The sequence below is a fragment of the Zonotrichia albicollis genome, chromosome 4 (assembly GCF_047830755.1).
Source record: "Zonotrichia albicollis isolate bZonAlb1 chromosome 4, bZonAlb1.hap1, whole genome shotgun sequence".
Classification (NCBI taxonomy): domain Eukaryota; kingdom Metazoa; phylum Chordata; class Aves; order Passeriformes; family Passerellidae; genus Zonotrichia; species Zonotrichia albicollis.
In genome coordinates, this window is record NC_133822.1 from 31,957,434 (window position 1) to 31,980,712 (window position 23,279).

The 23,279-nt window shown below is 39.2% G+C and overlaps 1 protein-coding gene across 3 annotated transcripts in view; it reads right to left on the reverse strand.

The window, feature by feature from the left end:
- LARGE1 (LARGE xylosyl- and glucuronyltransferase 1) overlaps positions 1-23,279 on the reverse strand; it is a 272,944-nt gene that overhangs the window by 57,075 nt on the left and 192,590 nt on the right. For all 3 annotated transcript variants that reach the window (XM_074539311.1, XM_005491163.4, XM_074539310.1), the window contains one exon: positions 5,543-5,647. In XM_074539311.1, coding sequence (XP_074395412.1) covers positions 5,543-5,647 — 105 coding nt within the window. The remainder of the gene's footprint in view (positions 1-5,542; positions 5,648-23,279) is intronic.

Sequence of the window (23,279 nt, forward strand, 5' to 3'; positions counted from 1 at the left end):
GATGGAGTCCAACTGTGATGCCTCTTTTCTTTGTTTCGGGACTGTGGCTAAAACTGCTGCCTCTGTCTCTACAGAAAGGAACTGTCTTTCCACAATCACTTTTATGAGCACAATGAGAACCTGGAAAGTGAACTTGCACTTCAGAAGAAAACGTACTGGTTTTACTATCACTATGCATTTGTCTGAGCTTCTCCCATCATATAATAGAAGGTTTTGTTCTCAGTGTAGACACCTCAATGCCTTTACTAAGCTTTTATGTGCAAGTCTTTCATCCAAATTTAACCTGCTAATCATTGTCCCTCTACAATAAAGAGGGCACTTCAGACTGCTGGACAACATAATTACTGATCAAGGTATGTATGTTCACATAAAGAACTGCCTTGATCAAGCTAAAAATAAAACACTTCAAAATGATTTTTTAAATCATTACATTGGAATGGTACATCTAGATGCCTGATTTATGTACATTACATGGAGAACTTTACAGTATGGACTCAGGTCAGATCAATAAAACTCCCAAAACAAAGACAGTTTAATCAACTAAAAAGAAATAAATTTCATTTACTCCTATACAACTAGAATCTGGTATAGACTGTCTAAATGCCATCTTTTTTAATCACAGGTTTCCTACAAGATAAATGTTTTCAGTGTTTCAAAACAAGTCTGGTGGTGTTTTTTAGATACAGTTTTTGCAGGGGCTGAGACATGAAATTCCTAAGGAGTAGAGGAGGTATCTGAGAGAATGCCATGAACAGTAGACTAAGTCAGCCACAGTAATGCCTTTACTACATGGATAGGCCTCTCAAACTAGAGACCTCATTTTCAAAATCAAAGACATACTGACCCTCATTTCAGAAATGTCAAACATGCTGTAAACAAGTTCTCAGTACATCACATGCTTTAGAAAGTACATGAGAAAGACCTGAAATGAAGATATTCTTTGAGGATAGTCAGCTTTAAGATAGCTTATTTTTAAGTGCAAGCTACAGATTATAGACAACAAAGATAGGCATGTGGTCATCAAAAAGCAGAATTATTGCTTTAGCTTCCCACCTTTGACACAAACAGACTGATATTTCCTGTTGAGACTAAAAGCAACGAGAGGCTGGCATTCCTAAACTGCTACCTGGACAATGTGCACAGTATTTGTACTTCGAAGGCACCTTTACATGTATGAAGCTCATGTGTATCACCATGCTTTGCACTGAGAACAGTATTTACTGAGTAAACTCATGGTGTCTTAAAAGAAGAAAAATCTAATCCAAAAAACTGGCACAGTGTGAACCTAAGTAGATGAAGAAAGTGCTGCTTTTTGACTTGTCATTGGTTTTTTAAATCATTAAAATACATTTTCCATCTGTTTGCAAAGGCTCCAAAGGTACTTTGACCCAACCCTAATGACAGCTCTTCTGTTACCACACATGACTTATGTTCGGATTAATGGCAGACAGGAATATTGCAATGGCGTTAGAGGGGGCATGGCTAGGCTTGGTCAGGCCACCATGGTGGGTTTAAAAGGTTCTATAAACCATGACTTTTCTGACTTCTTCATTCACTGAGACAATTTGACAGCATCCTCCTCTCCCAAGCAGCCAACATACTCGAGTACAATTACCACAATGTCATGAGCAGAAGCCCGTGGAGCTTGGTAGAAAGCTGCTACCAGGTTTCTGGAGCAGGACCACAGGCAGTGCCATGACTACCAGCAGCCCACTCTGCACTGCTTCCCAGTCATTTGTTTTCTGCACTGAAGATGCACAACATCATCACGAAGGAGCACAAGATGTGATCCAGGCTTATTTCATATAAACAGTCTGTTCTATGCTTGTCTTTCACCATTCAAATTTGTTAAATATAATGCAAAAATGACGTAACACATGCTTTCAATTTCCAATTCCACTGGTTCTTTTTTTCAGGGAAACAATAAAGAAGAGAGATTAATTCTAGCACTCTTCCAGTCATTACAAACACAGGAGTAATAAGGCACAGTACACATGTAGCCTAGTAATCGTTAGGTGCTAGCCATTCCCTTCTGTTCCCAATCCACAAATCTGGTAATGTCACATTTCCCAGTGTGGGAGTATGAATTCTCAGCTCAAGCTGTTGAGACACATCCTTATAGTTTCTGGTGGCTCCACTGAGCCAGTGCATTTCAGTTGAGCCTCAAATCTTCAGTGTGGGCTTCTGCAGTCGAGGAGTCTGAAATCCCCAGGGCCAAAGTTTTTTAAAATTACCCCCAGCACCCAAATTATAGATTTATCCCAAAGCTCCATTTGGCAGGCATGGGGTCCATTCTCAGCTGAGGGAAGTTGGCTCTGCTGCACTAAAGCCAGAGAAGCCAGGGGTGAATCACCCCCCTGAAGGAGTGGTCAGAAGCCTTAACAGTCACCAGAGACTGCTTTTAAAAGCTATTCTCCACCATGATGGAAAGTACAAGACAGACAAAAAGTACTAAAAAATACTAAAAGCTTTTATGTTTAGAATTTCTTTTATAAGATGCTTTTTTTCTGAGGACTAAGATGACTGTTACTCCCGAAATGAATGTCAAACTATTCAGTGCAACTCTGAAGCTGTCAGTTTAACATCTGTACAAAGAAAAATCATAGTGTAGCAATACTTTCAAAAGCACAGTTTAGTCAGTGAAAGATAATATAGTTACATAGCAAGAAATTGTGCTTGAATTAGTGTATGAGGAATCTGGAAGAGTTAACTCAGTGCAGACAATCAGCATGGAGTGGATGATACATTAATAGGGCATTTGATTAAGCAGCTTACTGAGTGTTTGCCAGTGGAGTACAGAAAAAAACTTGGAAGCCTTTGTGGTACAGAAGGAATTGTGTTTAAAATGCTTGAGGAAGAGAATGTTATCACAAATAAAGAATGGTTCTAACTAAGAACACCTTAAACACTAATGAAATCATCTGACTTTGGGTTTGTCTGGTTTTTCAACAATTATATTATCATCGACTAAAGTATGACTTGGATTATCTGCCTGTGCAAATGAGGAAGAATGAAAAACAACCAAATAAAATCTTTCCTTGAAAATCTGTACTGGCCGTCAGGAGATCTGTCCTGGGCATACAAGGAAGAGAGGAGTGCAAAAGCTTACTGGGTTTAAAGAACCAGCAAAGAAGGAACAAACATATCCTTGCCTTTAATACACCTGCCTTCTGGGACTCCCCCAACCTATATGTTGTCCAGAGAGGCTCAGGCATAGAAAGATAAGAGTGGAAGAGAAATTATCTTCAGAAACTGTGAGGAGCAGTAGAACACTTTTGACTTTGAGAGGTGCTTCAAAATCAAATCTGCCAGGGTTAGGTCTGGCTGAAGAGGCTCACATAAAAATCTCTTTTCTTAGGATTGTATCCTAGGTCTGTAGTAAATACTCTCCCAAGAGCAAGAGCAAAGTCTGTCTGAGAGCCTCCCCATGATCCAGCTCTGTTTAGCTCATTAAAGTTTCAGGGGTTTGGGGGCCCTTTCGGAGTTCCTAAGTACAGCTCTAGGCACTGATTTCCATGCCTTCCCCCTCCTGGACTGCTGCCTTCATGAGTGTTTTGCTTAGAGATACTGCCCCTCTTTTCGGAGTCCCCCTGCTTTAGTTTTCTGAGTCCTCCTTGGCCACACCGTTGCGTTCAGTGTCAATTATTTTTATTTACTGAACCCATTACACAAGAGCCAGTCTCATCTTCCCTGAGAAATGTATACCTCCAGTCTCTGATAGATTACTGAGGCAAACAATTAATTCAATCAAGGAATTTATATTAAAGGGTGTTGATTCTGTCAATAACCTCGTTTCCTACTTCTCAGAGGTTGCACTGTTTCACTCAGTGACCTCTTGTTCCACATCCTTGAAAAAACAACATTCCACTTCTTATGATCACTTGTCAATCTTCCGTACATTATCTACCTTCTGGTTTTCTTTCTAAAAAAAGAGTTTTTATAAGTACAAGGTAAGTTGTGCGAAGAAAGAAATTGTGAGGAAAAAAAATCTTGTGCAGGATTATGGGATTTTGCATGGCTTGATAGATATGTATTAATACAAGAATAAACACATGCAGTGTATGTGGAGGACTGCAGATATTTGATTATTTTTGCTTTCAGTGTTAGGTTTATGTGATACTGACATTTGGTATTCCTATAAACCATTTGGATGAGTAAGTTAAGACAACATAAGTTAAAGCCTTACAGATTTTTTTTAACGTTAGCATTTTAGATATAAATATATGTATTTTATACTACCCACCATACATTACTGCATTATTCTGATCTTATGTGGTTGTGCCAGATTCTCTCTGCCAGCATTAGAATGGCAGAAAGGAAAAAGCAAAAATACAGCAGAAAGAAGGTAGCTATAGAAGGTGGTCATTTCTCAGTAGAACAAAAGATACTGTTTTGTGGTGTAACAGAGAACTGAATTGACACCAACAAGTTCAACTGTGTATAACACAAGCTTTCAGATTTCAGGAAAAATCCATGAAACTTATCTCTGTCTCATGCTTTGAGGGGGCTAGGGAACAGGGGTGGGAAGACCTAGCCTTTCTATTTGCAATTCTGGCAAAAAAGAGTTAGGAAACAAACCTATTCTGCCAACATCTTGTTTCCACACCAATCTGTGCTCTGTTAGGCTATTCTTTTGAACATTTCCAGAGAGATGCTCTGCAGAGGCTAAACTACACATTCACAAAAACTAGTGGGATTCCCACAAATATACATATGAATATAGAAATACAGATGACCCAACCACACAACTTGTTCAATCCTTTTTCTAGTTAGTCTGTTTAATTTAATCCAATCTATTTCTGTGAAGCAAAATCACTTTTATGGTGAGTAATTTCCTGATAGTTCAGGGATATTTAAATGGACTCATCTGTTCCAAATGGAGGCTTCACCATCTGTTCTGCCCTTTTATTACAAAGAGAGAGAGAACTGAACTCACTGCATCAGCATTTAAAGGCCTGCAATGAAATGATTTAGGTGTATGTGTGTGTTCTGTATGCACCTGGTATGTTTTCTCACATACCAAACACAAATCAGTGGGAAGATCTGTCTCTTGTAACCAAATAAATTCTCTGATCTAGTGCCTTTATTCCTTTCTCATGGCAGCAGAAACTGAAGGCCAGTAGCTTGCATTTTCTTAGGACAATTATGACCCAGTTGGTGTCCTGCAGGGGTTATTTGGCTCACATTTTGTGATACCATTTATTTCTCTACATAAAACTATCAACTCCTATTCACTCCCTCTTGCTGGGCCTATATACAAGTCACAAGTCATTGTGGACAGAAATCTTGTAGGAGATGTGCTGAGGACCTGTCAGATTGCTAAAAAGCTCTGGTCCTCCCCAAGAATATCACACAATCTTTTCTAACACCATTTAGAGAAGACCAGAAATTCCAAAATGCATTACATTGCATCATTTTTCCTTTTCAGAAAGACAAATTTAGCTGTAGCTTAGGAAGGGAGGTGCCAGTTACGGCATCTCATACTCTCTGTACCAGGAGACTGACTGCAGGTGTTAATTCAAAGCAAACCCTCAGGTCCTACCTGTGTTGTAGCCTCTCCCAAGCGCAGGCCAGGGCCGATGGTTCTTCCAGAGATTGCCCAAATACCAATCACTCTGGTTCTCCACCAAGCCAAGAACTTGCTGCCCTGGAAAATGAGCAAATTGCAAGAATATCATAAGATATAAGACAGTCAATAAATGGAAAAAACACAGGAAATCTGGAGAGGCACAACCAGTGGAAGGAGAAGGCAGAAGATGGGGTGCTGCCTTCCTTCCTTCCATGCCTTCAGAAGAAGCCAGCTTATGCAACAGACAAGCAGGCCTGGAACAGAAATTCAGCATGGCTCATTTCTTCCCTGGCTAGCCTGAGTAATTAAACACTGTGGGAACCTTTGTCACGCTGACAGAAATATGTCATCCAGACAAATCTGAATGCTGCTTGATTTTAGAATACAATGATGGAGAATCCTCCTAGTGAGAATTAAGTGTTGGTAAAATGATCATCTAATATGAAGATCTGTTCATACTCTGATGGAGATAACATAATTGAAGAATAAGGCTCAATGTCACAAAAAGTGACTGAGAAAAAAGAGTGACACATCCCTTTTGCTTCAAAAAATACTGGATTTGAAAAGTTTACCTACATAAGAAAGCTGCACTGTTTTAATTTAAGAGAGTAATTTAGAAGTCATTTGGGTGAGCCTGTGTAGAATGCTGCATAGAAATTACGACTTCAGTTTTATTTCAGTTTATCTTGCATTGATTAGCAGCTGGCTTCAGCTAGAGTAAAATGTATTTTAAATCAAATGTGTCTAGAAGGTTTGCACTGCTTAAAAATCAACCGAGAAATGAATGTTTGTATAGATAAGGACTTAATTATGTATCCTAAAATGTGGTGTATAAAATGTAAATAAGAGAAGTGATTGAAAGGATGCTGTGGTAATGGAGGATGGAGGGAAGGGGAGGACTGCATTTCGATCTAGTCAGAGAAAGTAAAAGGAATGGTGCTTTGAAAGAGGGACATGCTCAGTGAGGGCACTGAGACTAGTACTGGAAATTATTTTGCAATCTTTTGAGAAAGCAATTAAGCATCATGCTTTGAAGGCTCATTTTCAAATCCCAGCTATGCTTGTAAAATTGTGTGTATTGTCACAGCAGTGCACTGCAAGCCTGAAATGACCATTGTATGTTGCTTACATAAAACCACAGCTATTTCAGTATGGTCCAACACAAAGGTTGGGCTGAGAACAAGACACAGAGACAGATATGATTAACTCAATTTTATAACTGGTTTGAAAGGTGATTGCAATACACTCTCCTGTGGTATCTGCAATTCAGTGGAATGTCAGTAACCTCAATGTGTCTTGAATGCTGTTTCAAAGAGTGTAAGCAGCAGTGATTGGTCAATGCATATAAAAAAACCAATCAGAACACTAGGAAATTTTTCAAGAAGTAAATGGAAATCAATCTAAAAATAACTTTGAGAGATTAACAAATCCGCTCCACACCACTCTAGCATCATCCTAATGACAACATAATACTCCTCACCTTATTTTCCAGTGATGTATCTCCTATTCCCTTACATATTTATTATACAGTATATACAATTTTTCATGTTAGATCCCATAAATAAATTTTAAAGAAGGTGGAAAAGCTAGGAGAGAGCAAAAGGATCATATCAAACCCAATAGTGCTACTGAAAACTGGTAATACTAACAGAGTGCAATGCACAAGCAAGTGAAGGCAATCACAAGCCAGAGGCAAACACATCCTAAGCAGCTCTGTTCATATAGATAAATGACAGCATCTCTCAACCTGTGAGACACATGGGACACTCTGGACAGCACATCAGACTTCACAAGCCATATACTGTGAGGAAATATGAAAGGGATCTCAACTGGCTGAAAGGAGCCTAAGGCAAAAAGAGGCCGAAGGACACAATTTAAGCCAACACTTGCTGACTCCCAGCTGGAAGTCTGCCTGTTTATAGCCACTCCCTTACAGCTGAAGTAGAATAAATCAAGATAAGAAACACTGGCTAATAAGGGATGAAGAGAAATAAAAAAAACAAACCAATAGAAAATACAGGTGCAGCTGGGCTGGAAGGGGTTGGCATAGTTGGTAGGAAGAGACTGACCCTGTCCATAATCTAACAGCACATTTCACAACCCAGCAGTCCACCGATCCTTCTCAGGATAGTACAGCTACCAGCAAAAGAAATGTCAGAATTCCATTTGCAAGAAGCAGATACCAAACTTCTTTACCACGGAGCATCAATCTGCTTTCATTATTTTAGCCTCATGGATTTCCCAACATGCTACAGACTTCAGCCTTTAAACCAATGGATAAGGAAAAATGAAGAAACCTTAATGCTTGTCAATGGTTTTCATTTCCCACGTACCAGTCCAAAATCTCAGTTCCAGTAACTTACCCCTGAAATACTTTTTTCTCAATTATTATTTCTCATGCCAAGATAAACTAAAAAAGGTTCAGGAAATTATGTTGGCATGTATTTACTGTAGCTGTATAATTTCTTTCTGTATTTTCCCTTTATTTTTGATGACACCAGAAAAAACCTCACTTTCACCAGTACTCCTTGAGGTTTCGTATGGGACACAAACAAAGGCAGAAATGAACATCATGTAAGCTTTAAGGCTCAGATACATGGATCAGATAATGTGACTTACTGTGTATCAACTGAGCTGGAAAAACTGCCTGTACATGCCCTCTTAGCTTGTCACAAACACACAGTAAAATGTATGAGCTACCATGCTCTGGTGTGCTCTTGCAATGGCCTGGGAATGTGCACACATTCACACACTGTCCTAGGGTAGAGCATTATGCAACTTGTCAGGCTGTTGTAACTCTTACTGGTGCATAAAAGCCTATTAGGCAGATGTGATAGCTTGTCTCCCAAGCCACCCTGGAGAAAATTATGGAGATATGCTTTCCATCTTCTCTAGTTATATTTCTATTTTCTCTAGGCTGGAATAGTGTTGCTGTCTTGCTAAAGAATAAATTTTATTTCCCTTTATATTGTCTCTGTGATCTTGATTTAAGGCAGAAGTAATCCAGAAAATAGAACTTCAGCTGCATAGTAAATATTAATGTTTCCAAAAAGGTTTTCATTCTGAATCAATACAGAAAAAAAGAAAATCAGAAATATTTTCTGGAAGACATTCCCCAAATATTTTGATCTGAAGATATAAAAATAACATCTAAGAATGTAGAACCATCCTCATGTTACATATAATACAGATGCATAATATATACTCTATAGACTACATATATAGATACATTATGTATCTCAAAGTACAAACAAAAAAAAAATCCCAAGTTGTGTCCTTCCAATTGCAACCAACTAAAAATTCACTAAAAAGCTTTCACTCAGTGTTTTAATGCAATTTTGTTCTTTAAAGAGTCATTGTGAGAATAGCTGTCCAGTACCAGCTATTTCATTTAGTTATTTACTTTTTCAAGTGCATCACAAAGTTACAGACATGAGGCACGTTGAACAGCTCTCTGAGCACAGCCAGCCTGTCCCTCTGCCACCCTTTGTGCCTCCCCTGCAAGGTGCTCACAGTTCTGCAGGAAATATCACCAGGTTCACTTCACCTCTGATCTTACATCAGTCTGAATTCAGCTTTTCTGGGCAGCATAGACTAGAGGTCCCTCCCAGCACGGCCTTTTGGAAAAGGCAAGCATAAAGGAGTTATGTGAGCTATTCTTCCAGCAGATGAGAACACGGTGCCTGCTGTAATGGATTTGAACCTTTCAGCATTCTGAGCTGCTGGTTTCTTCTTCCTAAGAGTTATTATAGTAAAATACCACAACTAACAGAAAAAGCTCTATCATTTTCTGTTCTGGTCCTGCAGTTATGATTAAGTGCACTCCTCTCACTCTCTGTTACTCCAGGCACAAGTTAGCTTATGAAAATTAAGCTGTCTTTCTTACTTCTTCATACATCACCACTAACAGCCAGACAAGAGAAAACAAGGCAATGATTCTGGCATGACCACTGTGAAAAATTACCAGGCAGGAAGAATTACAGCTGGATTGCTGGGAATGGGGCTGTGTGCTGCCTGGCCATGGGTTGAGACTTCTCCGGAAAGCAGCTGCAGCTACAGCATTTTGCACAGAACAGCTGCCTGACAGCTCCCTCACAATGAGAAGCTTGGCTGTTGCTGGGAAGAGGTTTCCATGGAAAAACAGACACTTCTGAAGCTGACAACTCAGTGCCATTAATTCTGCTTTTGCTTCACAGATTTTTGGTGGCTAATGGAGGGGAAAGCATTATGCTGTAACTCAGAACCTGAAGGGGACTCCAGACCTTAACTCAGCTCCCAGCTGTGACACCAAATACTTGGGTGACACTGAACAGCCCCTTGCTCAATTCTTCCTGAAAAAAACTTTACCCCTCTTCCATTTTGCCTGTCTCACATGCTGCAAATGTAAGTCCTCAGAGTTAGTATAAGTGTATGCTACTTTCTACAGGAAGGGTAAGAGCAGCAGCACATGGCCAGGCTGAAGCTCCATCCAGCACAGAGCTGTCTCCAGCAGCAGGGAGGAGCAGCTGTGCAACACGGAGCACAACAGTGCAGCTGCATGGTGCCTCTTCTTAATAGGGGTCCTCTGCATACAGTGACTCATGGCACATGACACATCTGAAGGAGTATCAGCTATTTTCCATGTTGGGTCTGGTATCTGCTGCTTTTTCTTGGTGCCAGTCTCGGTGCCTGTGAATAATATTTTCCTATTCTGCCCTATTTTTTCCCATTTTTAGAGGATTTAATCTTCTTTGCAGTCTATGGTACACAGGACCTTAACCTGAGCTCTTGCATTGATGTATTTTGCTATAAAAACCAATAAAAATAGTAGTAAAAAATTACAGTTATTACAGGTACTTTCAACATCTTCCTTAGTGGAAGTTTTGTTTTTCTTTTAAACCTATAGTGGCTTTTACATGACTCCACTGCAATTAAAGTAAGCACTGGACCTACTGCTAACAGTTAAGTGTGAATTGCACTCTCTCAGGACATCAGACTGTTTCCAGAAAGGGGAAAATAAGAAAGCAAAAATAAAGGGGAATGAAGGGCTGGAGTGTCACCTGATTTCCCATGGCCAAAGGATGAGCTGGTATCACGGAAAAGATTGAGCTCACTTCTCCTGGTTGTTGGATTTGCAGGGTTTAGTTGTATTTGGTAGAAGCCTTCAAAGTTAAAATCAAGTGCAAAGTAGTTTTCAGCCTCTAAAAACATAAGTAAGAAATTTCTACACTGTGGAGACTCTTGAAATAGAACAGAGCAGAACTCTGTCTTGCTACTTCTAACTACTCTAACAGCCAGGGTTTAGAAAATTAGGAATTTAATACAGACATGAATGCTGGAGCTACAGCCAGATACTGCCAGAGCAGTGCAGGTCTTCAGTGTAAGCTGAAAGAGAGGAGAAGGACTCAACAAAAATTTAAGATTCAAGCTTGGCAGGATTCAGAACTGCAGCATTCTGCTCCCAAAATGAGACATAGAAATAGAGAATAAAAAACTGACAGAAGGGAAAAGGGGAAAACTTACATCTTCGCAATGCTGGAAATATTCTAAATTGGCCAGTACCAAGCCTGATGAACACTGTCAGGACTAGCTGAATCTATACTGGTTGGATCTATACTGGTGCAATAAAGCAGAGTTATTTTCTGCATGATTCAGAGTTAAAATCTTTGATTAATGCCCTTTGTTTCTTTTCTGCTTCTCCTGATTTCTTTTTCTTTAGCCTTTAAACACCTGCCTAACAAACACTTCCTTTCTGAAATGTGTGAGGCCACATCCTTAGCTGGTTTAAATCAGCATGATTTCAATGAAATTAGTGTATTAAGCTGACCAATAGCGGTTGAATGTGTTGCACTGCATATTAAATCTTGCCTGAGCGACCCTTTCTTGATGGCCTTCCTGCCCCTGACCATATATTGGTTCATACAAAATAAGTGGCTTCCACAATATTTCACTTCTCCTGCCACATCTCTCATCCACCTCTTCAGAACACTGTCAAGCTCAAGTTCTTCATCCTCACTACCACTGCCCTTTGCAATGCTTGCACTGCCTATATAAATGCATGTTTTTTCCTGCTTCCAGGCTCATTTCTCTCTTTACTGCCATGTCCTCTCTCATTCCTAAAAGAGACTCTGTCTTCTCATGCAACAAATGCCCTGACTTACCTCTGAAAATTTATTTCAAGCACAAAATCCCTCAGGACTTTCCTCCAAAATTTTCTTTAGAAATTTTACCATGAGTCCAATGTATAATACACACATAAAATTTTGTGGGTGCTCTATAACACAAGTGTGCCAGACCCTAAAAACACAGTCTGACACGGTCTCATACACTTGTATGGTACAGGATACAGTGTGTTCAGCAGAACTGAGTGCTTTAACCTCTGCTGTGCATTTATTTCAGAGGTGTGCAAACATAAGACAGACATATGCATTACATTTGTATGCACATATTCACATGCACATATATAAATACATGCATAAATATGTGCAGATAATTGTGTGCAAACATATAGTCTCTGCTGTGAAGAACTTCATTATTACACATGGAAATGTGAAGTTTCATGGAAAAATTCCTCCTGCAAAAGTTAAACTTTTTTGCTTGATATCTCATTTGCATTTAGTACATTGCTGTCCTCCAGCAACCATTTCTCCTTCTTAGTGGACTAAATAGTCACTGAGAGAAACTGCACGGACAGTTATCAAGGGCCAGGTTGGATAAGAAGGGGGCCAAGGAGAAGCTCACGGAAGGTACAGCAGGACTGGCTCAGAAGGGGAGAGGATGGCTCCACAGGAGCACCATGTGCACAGTACACTGGTACCAGGAGAAGAAGAGAGGATACAGGCAGTGAATACCTGCTAAGAATGGATGGTAGACAAATAAGGCAGATTTAGATACAATAAATCAAGGGCAGAGAAAGTCAAGATGAGCCAGGTTGATTCAATGGAAGAGAAAAGAGCAAGTGAAAGGAATAAAGGCAAACTCTGGCAAGGCAGAAACAAGGATGTAAAGCAATGTTATCAGCTGACTTCTGGGATGTACTCAGAGATGGTGAGGTGACAAGCACAAAAGAAGGGAAAGCAAATCAGACTGGAGAAGAAAAACAACTTGGCAGGAGTCTATACGGAGAGAAACATGACAAACATTTTGTATGTGGTAGGAGGGAGGATTCAAAAGGCAAACATAAAAGGTGATCAAGAGGATGAAGCATACAGAACTGGATTGAGAAAGGTTGGGGTGAAGACCTAGATCTGATTCATCCTCATAAGGAAAGATGAAAGAATGAAATCAATCAAGAGAAGAAAATATATTGGGTTTCTGCTCATCTTCTAGTGTCCTCCAAGGAGCTTGTTAGAAAAATTAAGAGGACAGTGAGAAGTCCAGCAAACCCCAGCAAAGCTAGTAAATCTATCATTAATGTTTACAGCACTTTCATCTGCAGAATTTCAGTGAAATGGATTCTCAGCAGCTGAGTACAAGAGGGTAAGCATAGGAAAAAAGCCTTTCATTTTGCAACAAAATGTTTTTGAGGTTTTCTGTGGTCCCTTCCAACCTGGACCCATTCCGTGACATGCCCAACTCATTGCCATGAAATGCGCTCTGGAATGGAGTCTGGAGAAGAATTAAATGGTTGTGCAATTGTAAGCTTGAGCAGAAGAGAGACCCATATCAGCTACACGGGCTGCTGAGCCAATCCTTCCTCACCTCTGTTTTTATGTTACTGTTTATAGTACAAATAGTCCCAGCAGTAAAACTGCCATCTAATGAACAATAGATATCTAACAAGCAATAGGAGACGTCACACAAACCATTTCCAGCTGGTAAATACGTGGATAACCAGGCTGCAGGAGGTCAGCAAGATGTACCCACTGCTCTGACACCTTACTTTTTTTACTAACACCAATGGCTTTTCCTTTATCATGGTCTCCTTTTAATTTTTTTTATTTATTCAATGTAAAACTCCACACTCTTGTAAAATTGAAAACTTCTTTCTCTGAAAGCAGCAAAATATCCTTGTGAACAAAGTCAATTCAAATCCACCCCTTCTAATATTCAGGCACTGATTTGAAAGAAAGGGTCCAGAGTTTCAGGAATAGGCAAGGTTTTAAAACCACTGCTTGAACTCAGGCTATGAAGGAATAAGTGATTGCTGAACAAAAAAATGCTTTCTTTTTTGTTTTTGCTGCCAAAGATAACGCAATAAAACTGTGAAGAGCAGGAAAGTAACTATCCATGCACTATGACTCTGCCTGTCTTAAGTGCATCAATTCTATACAGGGGATAAGGTCCTGATAGGCACATTTTTGTTGGCACAAAGCCCATCTGTGAAACGTGTCTCAGTCACGGGGAGCCGAGCAGCAGGACGCAGTGTGTGATCAATAAGGCTCTGATCTGATGCCTTTCAGTAGCAGCACTTCATTAAGGAGAACTTACAGCAGAAGAAACTGAGGCTCATGGTGATGGAATGACACTTCCACAGTCACTGGGGAGGTGAGTGGTGATCTAGGAACAGGTGCCAGGACTTGTGAGACCCAGAGCACCGATTTTAGACACTGAGAAACTGTCCCTAATGAGAGCCTAGTGCCTAAGCTGTCACTGCCAGTAATCACTCAGAAATCCCCACTCAGCTCACCTTCGAGCAGCTGTCAGCTCACTGGGTCCACTGATGGCTGAGTTTTTCCCTGCCACATCTTTGAATGCTACGTGCTGCCCTGACATAGATTTACTTTGGGTACATCCCTTGGGATTCCAGGCATGTCTCATCACTTTCCTCTTGATGTTCAGGCAGCTGCATTTTTCAGTAGTGATGTTAGGTGAATGATCTTAACTCATATTTGCACCCGGTAACAGAGGTTCAAAGCTGTCTCTTTGTCCCTCATTTTCACCACATCACTGCATCACTACTCTTCATCAGGTTTCAGTGATTGTTGTCTGAAGTTGTTGGAATAGCAAACTTCTTTGCAAGCAAGGAATTAGAGAAAGAGAGTTAGAGCTTCTTAATATTCCAAAAACTGCTCAAAGAAACTGTGCACAGCTTCCTACTTAAATCCTTTTGGGCAGTTATCATATATCAACAGCAAGATATTAGCCCCCTTTTCTTTTTATTTAAAAGGAATAAATCTTTTAAATTGATTAACAAATCTTTTAAATTAACAACCTTTTAAATTGATTAACAAATCTTTTAAATTGATTAAGCAAGAAATTAGTGTATGTATCATAAGTACTTTCCCCAAGAATCAGAAAAATCCAAAATGCAGAAGCAGAGGCAGATGCCCAAGATGAACAATATGAAAAGGGTTGGTTTTCTAGTGACAATTAAAAAAATCAAAACAAATCAGAAAAAATATAGAAAAGGGCTGTAGCTATCTGCTCAATGTGAAAAAGGTTGCCAAGTTATAGTTTGTTGTGTTGAAATCCAACAAGGTTGACATTATTTTTCCCCTCTGTTGGGTTCAGTTCTGTTAAAAAAATAAACAAGCTTTGCATTTCCCTTTGGCTATGTGGCTTTATCAACCTCTGCAAATTCTTCTAGATGAAAATTCAGGAGTTGTCCCTTCAGTAGACACAGACTGCAATAAGATGATGCTACCTGCCTAGCACTTCTTGCCAATGATCCAATGATATTAAGCGCACTCACTACACTGACAATTGGTTTGTGTAAACAGCTCACTTTATCCTTTTAATTACTGGCTTCAAGACAGGTTAGAGCTCACAAACACTACTGCTAGGAATTATTTATGCATCAGGAGTATGAGACAATAAGGTGACACAACAAATATTTGTTCACGCCTAATGATTAAGCACAATTAAACCTGTATCAGAAATAGGACAGAGCTCTGACACCAAACAACAACTTGCTATTTTGCATCTTGAGCCTGCAGAGTATGAGATGCTTCTGCCAGATGCTATAAAACAGTGGCTGTTTCCGATATTTCATGCTTTAGTGATGAGCTCAGGAGTCTTGGGATCTGTTCCTTGTTCTTATGTTGACCGTCTGTGCAATCAGAGACAGGCCACCTCTTCAGTGAGCTGCAGCCTCCCTAAATAGGATCCTGCACTCAGGCAGTGGAAAAGAAGAAAACAAATTGGAAAACAGAAGTGTTGTAAGTAATTTTCTGAGCAAGAGATGGACCACTGCAAATAGCTATTAAATGTGCAGAGAATTTGCCTTAAATTTGAAAACAACCATCCTTTCTCTATGTTCTTCTCTCTCTTCCAATCTGTACTCTGGAGAGATCTGGATTTAAAGGGTAAAGTGGTTGAGATGTTCTCTTGCTGAAAATATGTTTACTTGTGAACCCAACTTGAAACCATACATTGCATTGGCTGGCTCAGCTTTGCCAGCATGTCCAATACTACAGAGTCATGATGGGTGCAAAGGTAAAATTACAAAGCCATCTTGAGCTCACATTGAGCTCAGTACCTTCAGCTCTAAGAATAAATTGTGCAGGATGCCTTGTGGATTGCTAGCAAGCATTAGCTAGTTTACTTTCTTAATTCATGGCTGTTTACTACACATATGACACATTTTGCTTGCATGACTACAAAATAGTCAATATTCCTGATGCAGAATCTAGTAAGGCTTGGAAAAAGCAATAAACCCCCATTCTTCAGTCTTTTGCAGATCACTCTGTGGATAATACCAGTGGTTTTCAGACGTTTAACACTAGTCTGTCTCAGCACTGATATTTCTTTTTTGTCTCTGTTTATTGGCTTAGTAATGAGTGATTCCTGCTGTTCTGAAGAATCTTCAAGCAAAGAGGAAGAAGGCCACCTCAACTAAGTAAAGGGATAAAAATTAGTGTTATGAAAATCAGCTTAAGTTCTCTCTCCCTCTCTGTTGTTTAATTATTTAGTTAGTGCAGGTCAGGGTTTAATTACGACAAACAGATGAAAACTGTGAGGCCAATAGAGCACAGGAAATAAAGAATTTTATCACACAGCCCTGAGTCAGAGAGTCTTTCAAGTGTTGCAAAAGAGTTGAAGTCCAAAGGCAAAGAGGTGAGAGATTAGCAGAAGGCACCAGTTTCACTTAATAGATCTGTTGGTGATAACAGGAAGAAAGGGCAAGACTTGCTGTCCACTGAAACACAACAAGTCCCATAATGTATTCTGCACATCATATCGTTCAAGCCTCTAATATTTCATTCATTGATTTTATTGTCAAATGAAAAGGCGCTTGCTCCAAATGGCATTTAGTGAGACAGATGGGGAGAGACCCAGAGTTCATTACTGGGAGTTTGCTCACTGGGTAACGTTGACATTATATGATAAAGAGCAAGAAGAAGGCAGAAGTCTACTGGTCCTGATGTTTAGAAAGGTCTTTCTGGTTCTCCTCCTGGAAGCTGAAGGGCTTTGCACCTGGTCAGACTGCAGACTGCCTCATGTCATCTGCATCCATGAAAATGCATCGCTCCAACTTCTCACACAGGCCCTCCCTCCCTCTTCTGGCTGAGTGCTCCTTCCCCTACATTAGTATGGAAAACAGCACACTAGCACTCCACAAACCCCACAAACTCATCCCCTGTAATGAGGTCAACTTCTGTGGACCTTCTAAAAGGTTATGTGCAGGAGAGGCAAGATGTATAATGGATTTACGCTGAAAATAGCTAGCATTTGCTGGGCTTCAGCAAAACAACAGCATCTGCAGGCAGGCACAGCAGCAGAACTTTAAATGCCCGAGTGGTTAAAAATAAGGTGCCTACCAGCATCTTGGAAAAACTTTTGTAAACTTCTTTATTAATCCTGTATAGAAACTCCACCTAGATTTAAATTTAAACAACAGTATCCCTTTTTTAATCCCAGTCTACTTTTACTGCTTTTTTTAAAGTGACTTTTATAGAAAGGTTTAGCACTCGTGTTCATTCAAAAATACTAAAGAATAAAAATAATCATCTCAAATACTGGAAAACCCTCATATTTCCACAGCAAAATGAGAATGATGCATGAAAGAATTATGAATTCTGAGGACATCAAGAAGCAGGAAGCCAAGTGTGCAATGGCAGCAGGAAAGCATGTAAAGGGCAGGGAGCTCTGGTATCCGCTAATCCCCTTAATCCCTACTAATGCATGAAGTGTAAGCAATGTCTGCTTTATGAAGTAGTAAAATGCTGCTATGAATTTTGAATCTATCTTGCATCTCATAAATTTTGCAATCAAAAGGGTAAAAACATCAAGAAAAACAGCAGTAAATTTCTATTTACTCATTTTCCTGTTCACCTGTTTAAGGATGAGATGGAAAACAAAATTAAAACTGAAATCTCTAAAACGGACACAGCTAACTCACTCCCTCATAAGCACAAATGTCAGATAGCACACTGTACCTGCTCTTAAAAAAGGGAATAAATCCATGAGGTAAGTATGAGAAAATTATTCACAGCCTATCTGTATCATAAGCCTCTTCTGTGATAAAGAAGAAATAAATTTCAAAACAGAGGGCTTCCCTCTCAGTCTTTCTTGGGTAGGGAAAAAAGAAATCCCTCACGCATCAGATAATCACATGTCAGATTAGACACTTTATTGGCTCATAGTTCCATGCAGTGGAAACTGATGTCACCTTCTGTCAGTCATGCTGCATAGCCATTAAGCCATAATAAATACAAATTACAATAGAAACATATTAAATATTTTAGCAAATTAAAAATGGATTGCCTTTCAAGTACTAAAAACCAACAAGAAGTTTATATATGCATTTGCAGATTAGAAAGACAGTAAGTAACAAAAAAAAAATACAGCGATATAGAAAACAATTTTGGCTGCATATTAGGAAGATCAGTAAGACCCAGTTAAATGTAGTGATGAAATCTTTACTTCCATTGGATTTAACACTGTGAGGATTCAGACCTAGGTCACATAAATGCTGCAGAAGCAAGCACACTAATTTGAGAAATTACCATCCCACAGCAGGAGTTCCTGCCCACCCAGTTAATTTCAGTGTCCAGCTATCTGGGTTAGCTGCAGCCCTCTCCACTGCTCCTCCACAATGGCTGTATGGAGAGTGAGAGGGACAGTAAGTCCCCATAAAGCCTGCTCATTTAGCTCATGGAAAAATACTGAAGAGATGATAGCAATAATTTCTTAAATCACTCCAAACAAAATTGTCAGGACATCAGTTTATGGCTCCAAAAGCATCCAGTAAATGGGACGTTTACAGATAATCTGTTCTAGTCTCTAAAAAAGGTAAATCCCTTGGGAGCACTGAGGGCAGATTTGTGCAAGGCTCCCTTCAGTATCTCACTTCAGTTTCCACCTCTGTCCTTTTAGAAGGCAGAACTGATATTTCTTTTCCATGATTCTTTTCAGGAGGTGCACAAACATTGTACTAACTTATAAAATCCAATTGTGTAGTCCCAGACAGACCTGCCCAGGATGTACTCTTCACAAACAACAGATAATGTAGGTGGTTCTGAGTAACTCTTGCAGTATCATCTGTGCACAGATTTATTTTTTTTTCAAGTCTATCCTTATTAACTCATATTTTAATCCATCCAGTTTCAGTCACCTTCTGTTACAGTGTCCTAAGCGACCCCCGGGTCATTTCTTAGCCCCACACTTCATTAGCACTACTTTTAGCTTGGACCTACACTTGCTTCCTGTAATTCCCTAAGTGTTTTCAGAAACAAAGTTCTTCTTTACAAGTATGTTTTCTGTCTAATTTGTAATATTTTCTCTCTGTGTTCAATGCTGTAAGATATGGATGGTCAATTGTGCTTGGCAAACTGAAATAAGAAATGCAAGGATCATTTTCAGTGGCACTTACTTACTCAAAGTAACAAAAAGGAGCAGAACACAAGACCCCCTCTATAACACATGAAATGCTAGTTTCTGTCCTTCTAGACTAAGACATGACTTAATGGTTGAATTTAAAGCTCTTAATCTGTCACTTAGCCCATTAGTTGCATGAGGAAACAAACTCCAAGGCATAGATCAGATTCTGGGACAACCTTCCAGTTTTTATCACCACATGAAGAGCAACTGAGCTCCCACCTTTTCCATGAAAGAAAAATAAGCAATTTTGTATTTAAGCTTACAAGATCAATGCTGCAAGGAAGTGAATTGTAGGAGTATGTCTGCGCTAAAAGAAAGAAATATTTATGTGAAATGTGACTTAAGACACAAAAGCATTAAAAAGAGGTCATTATCTGTTTTGGAAGTGGAGAAAAGACTTATATATCATTATCAGATTCTGACCAGCTCTAGAAACTGCAAAGTACTGATGTTATTTCATTTCATGACAGATGGGGAGGTTCACCCCTCAGAAAGATTGGAGGGCTGACTCAAAAGCAATTATAAATTATAACTAATTTGAAGGATTTTTTCCCTCCTCTTTTCCTCCAAGTCCTCTAAGCTAATTTTGTAGCTAATGCAAGGACAGATCTGAGAGAGTAATTATCGAGCAGGTATGACAGGATTAAGTAAACGCTCTATGACAAGACAATACTGAACTTCTCTCACTGAACCACTACACAAATTGTTTGTGGCCAGGATTAAAGTATTTAATTAAATCATCTTTGTGTAGATGAAACATGAAAATAATTTTCTAAATTGCTGCAAGAGAGAAAAACACTTCCCTTCGTTTGCTTCTTACAATCTATTGAGTCTGTAGTTCAAAACCAAAATGATCAAAACAGCAGTGACTCACTGGCAAGAGCATTAGGATAAATCGAACTACCTTGAAAGTTATCTCCTTGCATACTTTTCTCCTCCAGCCAAGATGGTTGCAACACCAGGCAAATGCACCACTGGAGAAAAAGACAGCTTCCAGACCAGAAAAGTACTGTCCCTCCACGATATGAGAGGTTTACACACAGGAATTCTTCTTAAAGTAAAGCTGCCAGTCACTTCAATGAGCTCTTACTCAACATTAGCATCTGCTAGAGGACTCTGAGGGAGAAAAGGGATTGTAATGTTCTTGTTTCACAGAAACAATGGTAAATAAGGAAACCTTCCTTCTTAAGAAAAGACTAAGTTCATGTAGAACAAAGGATTTTTTGACCCCTGAAATCAACAAGGGGAAAACCCACCAAATTTAAGACATAGATTTTTCCTGAGATGTATTTTCTGCAGTACCAGAAGGGAGAACCAGCCCTGGGGGGTTGCTCAGTTAAGGCCAGAAGGTCCAAAATATTCTCTGTCTCTCAAGGCCTCCATCAGAAACTATGAGACACAGCAAACCTAGGAGAGAGAACTGAGAGACAGGTACCTAGTGTTTCTATGGACTGCACTGAAGAACATCTGAAGTCACGGTTGAGCTGGGAGAGAAATTTTAATGTTTTCATAAAAAAGTTTTTAAAGTCACATTTAGAAAACTGTTTTGAGTAATGAATACCTGAACTTGGTTGGACTTCATTTGGCTGCAGAATTGAATAGAATAATCTACTGGTGGATAAAATGCAAGGATTTGGACTTAATTCTCTAGCCACTGTCAACTAGGATGGAATGACTTCAAGCTATTTCTTTCTATTTCGACCAGTATCTTGGCTGGAAGAAATCCCAGTGGGGAAGAACTGTGTTGGTTATTAATGCAAATCCTTACTATCTCCCTTCAGAAGAGAAAGGTGTTGTCATTTTTCATACTGGATGTCTACTTCTTACAGCAGAAAGCAAATCAATCCTTTTTCTTTCCTTTTAATTGCAAGCCATAACAACAAAAAAAAATTTACAAAACCATTACAGATGCATCAAAGAATAAAGTATTGTGAATTGATTTTTAGGTCTAAGAAACCTTGTCATAACTGCTTCAAATGACAACAAAGATGAAAAATCTACCTACCGATAAACTTTATTATTCCCTGTGCTGCATGGATGGTAAAATAAATAATTTTCTGAAGGGAAAAAGAAGGAAAGTTAGATGAAACAAATATTACAAATTTTTATAATAATTTCTTTTAAACTCTACTGTTTCAGAAACAGCCTATGGATTCTTTGCTCTCAAAAACAGCAAAACCAGTTAATAAATGTTCTATGTGAATAGTCATTAAATGAACAGTCTGTGTGAATATACGTGCAGTAAAAAACCAAGACCTAACACTCAGTGAGTTTTTGTTCACACAACTATACACATGCATATGTCCATGTGCAGCAGAAACTAGATCAACCCTTCTGAACAATGTTAACAAACAAGGAGTCTCTTTTAATAATTCTGATAATTTCTGGATTTACTCTATTAGTAAGTCACTGTGAATGAGAGAGAAACTAACGCTATAAATATGCCTGTAACAACAACATGTACTAGGGAGCGGGGGGAAATATGGAAACAAGCATATGAAACTGCTAATGGAATAATAATAATATAATTCTACCTAAGAATTATAGAGTGAAGGTCTCTTGTAAGCTCCAAGGTGTATGATACTGCACATATTAAAATATTTCCACAGTATAATCCAAAAGTGATTTAAATACTTACAGCAGCTTTCATAAAAAGTTTGATGTATTTCTTCTGGACCACTTAACAATCATGAGCTGCTGCCTAATTTCCTTTCCCATCATTACTTACTGTCAATAAATGCATGTGTGTTAAAATTAATTTTTCTCCTTTGTAATTAGTCTTGGTCTACCTGCCTGACATATTAACTGATTCTAAAATCTCATATTTGTGACATCAAATTATTTCCTTGGTGACAGATTGAGACATATTCCTGAATAAAAGTGGTAAGTGAGTCATATTTGACTGGGAAGGGGAGAAAATTTCCTACTTTCCTTTATATATGTTTGCTTTGATTAGGCTAATCAGTAACTACAGGAAGACACGACTGTGGTACAGTTAATTTGCTGGGGAGCTGATAATCACAGAGGCTTGTGAGGAAGTTTTTAAGGTTATTGTGGGTAATAAGGACTTTAAGAATACGTCAATCACTTCTTGAAGATTAACTAATTTGATTCATAACTTCAGGCTTAGTTCAGTACATAACTTAGTTCACTGATTTTTAATTTTTTTTTAGTGGACTGTTCTAAAGAATGTGCCACTTTACAGCCATGTTGCAGTAGCTTTGAACATTAAGTTCAATCTGGACTTGACACTAGAAAATCTCTGGTCCCTGTCTCTTTGCACAAGGATTTTGCTCTCTTCTCAGATTTATTTCCATTTATCAGCTTCAATTTGCACTGTAGACCATACTTGAGCAATGGAACTGTATCTTATGTCTCTGGGTCTGCATTAAAATTTGATGCGTTCTGCTGCACAGATATGTGTGCCCTTGGATGATATCTGCCAAGGGTGCTCCAGTGAACACCAGTACTGTCAAGTCCTCAAAACTTGCCAGCACTTCTGGCTTTAAAGAGCAACTGAATAAAATATACTTAACAGGGTGGTCTTAAACATCAGCAATAGCACCTACTGTGAGTTCTGATAAAGTGATCCAGTGGTGAGACTCTGTGTGACAGGGAATGAAGACACTCCATTTGACCTGAAGGAGTAAATATTCAGACACAGCAAGCAGGCATGACTCTTTTATCTCAAGTGGAGCCATTCCAACTTGTAGCAGGTTAGAATTTGGCTCGGTAAATTTATACTACAGAAGAATGAAGTGTTTTTCATGTATTTTTTGGGTTTTATATATTTTCTCATAAAAACACCAGCTGCTGGTCTTTGCTGCTGATTAGCAACCTCCCTCCCACTTTCCCATTCCAGGCAAGTCGGTGAGGAAAGTTGTCAGACCAAGAACAGAATTGCTGGCAAGGCACTCTCTGGCCAAGGCACGCTCCATGGAGCACATGCTGTGTAGGAGAGGCTTTG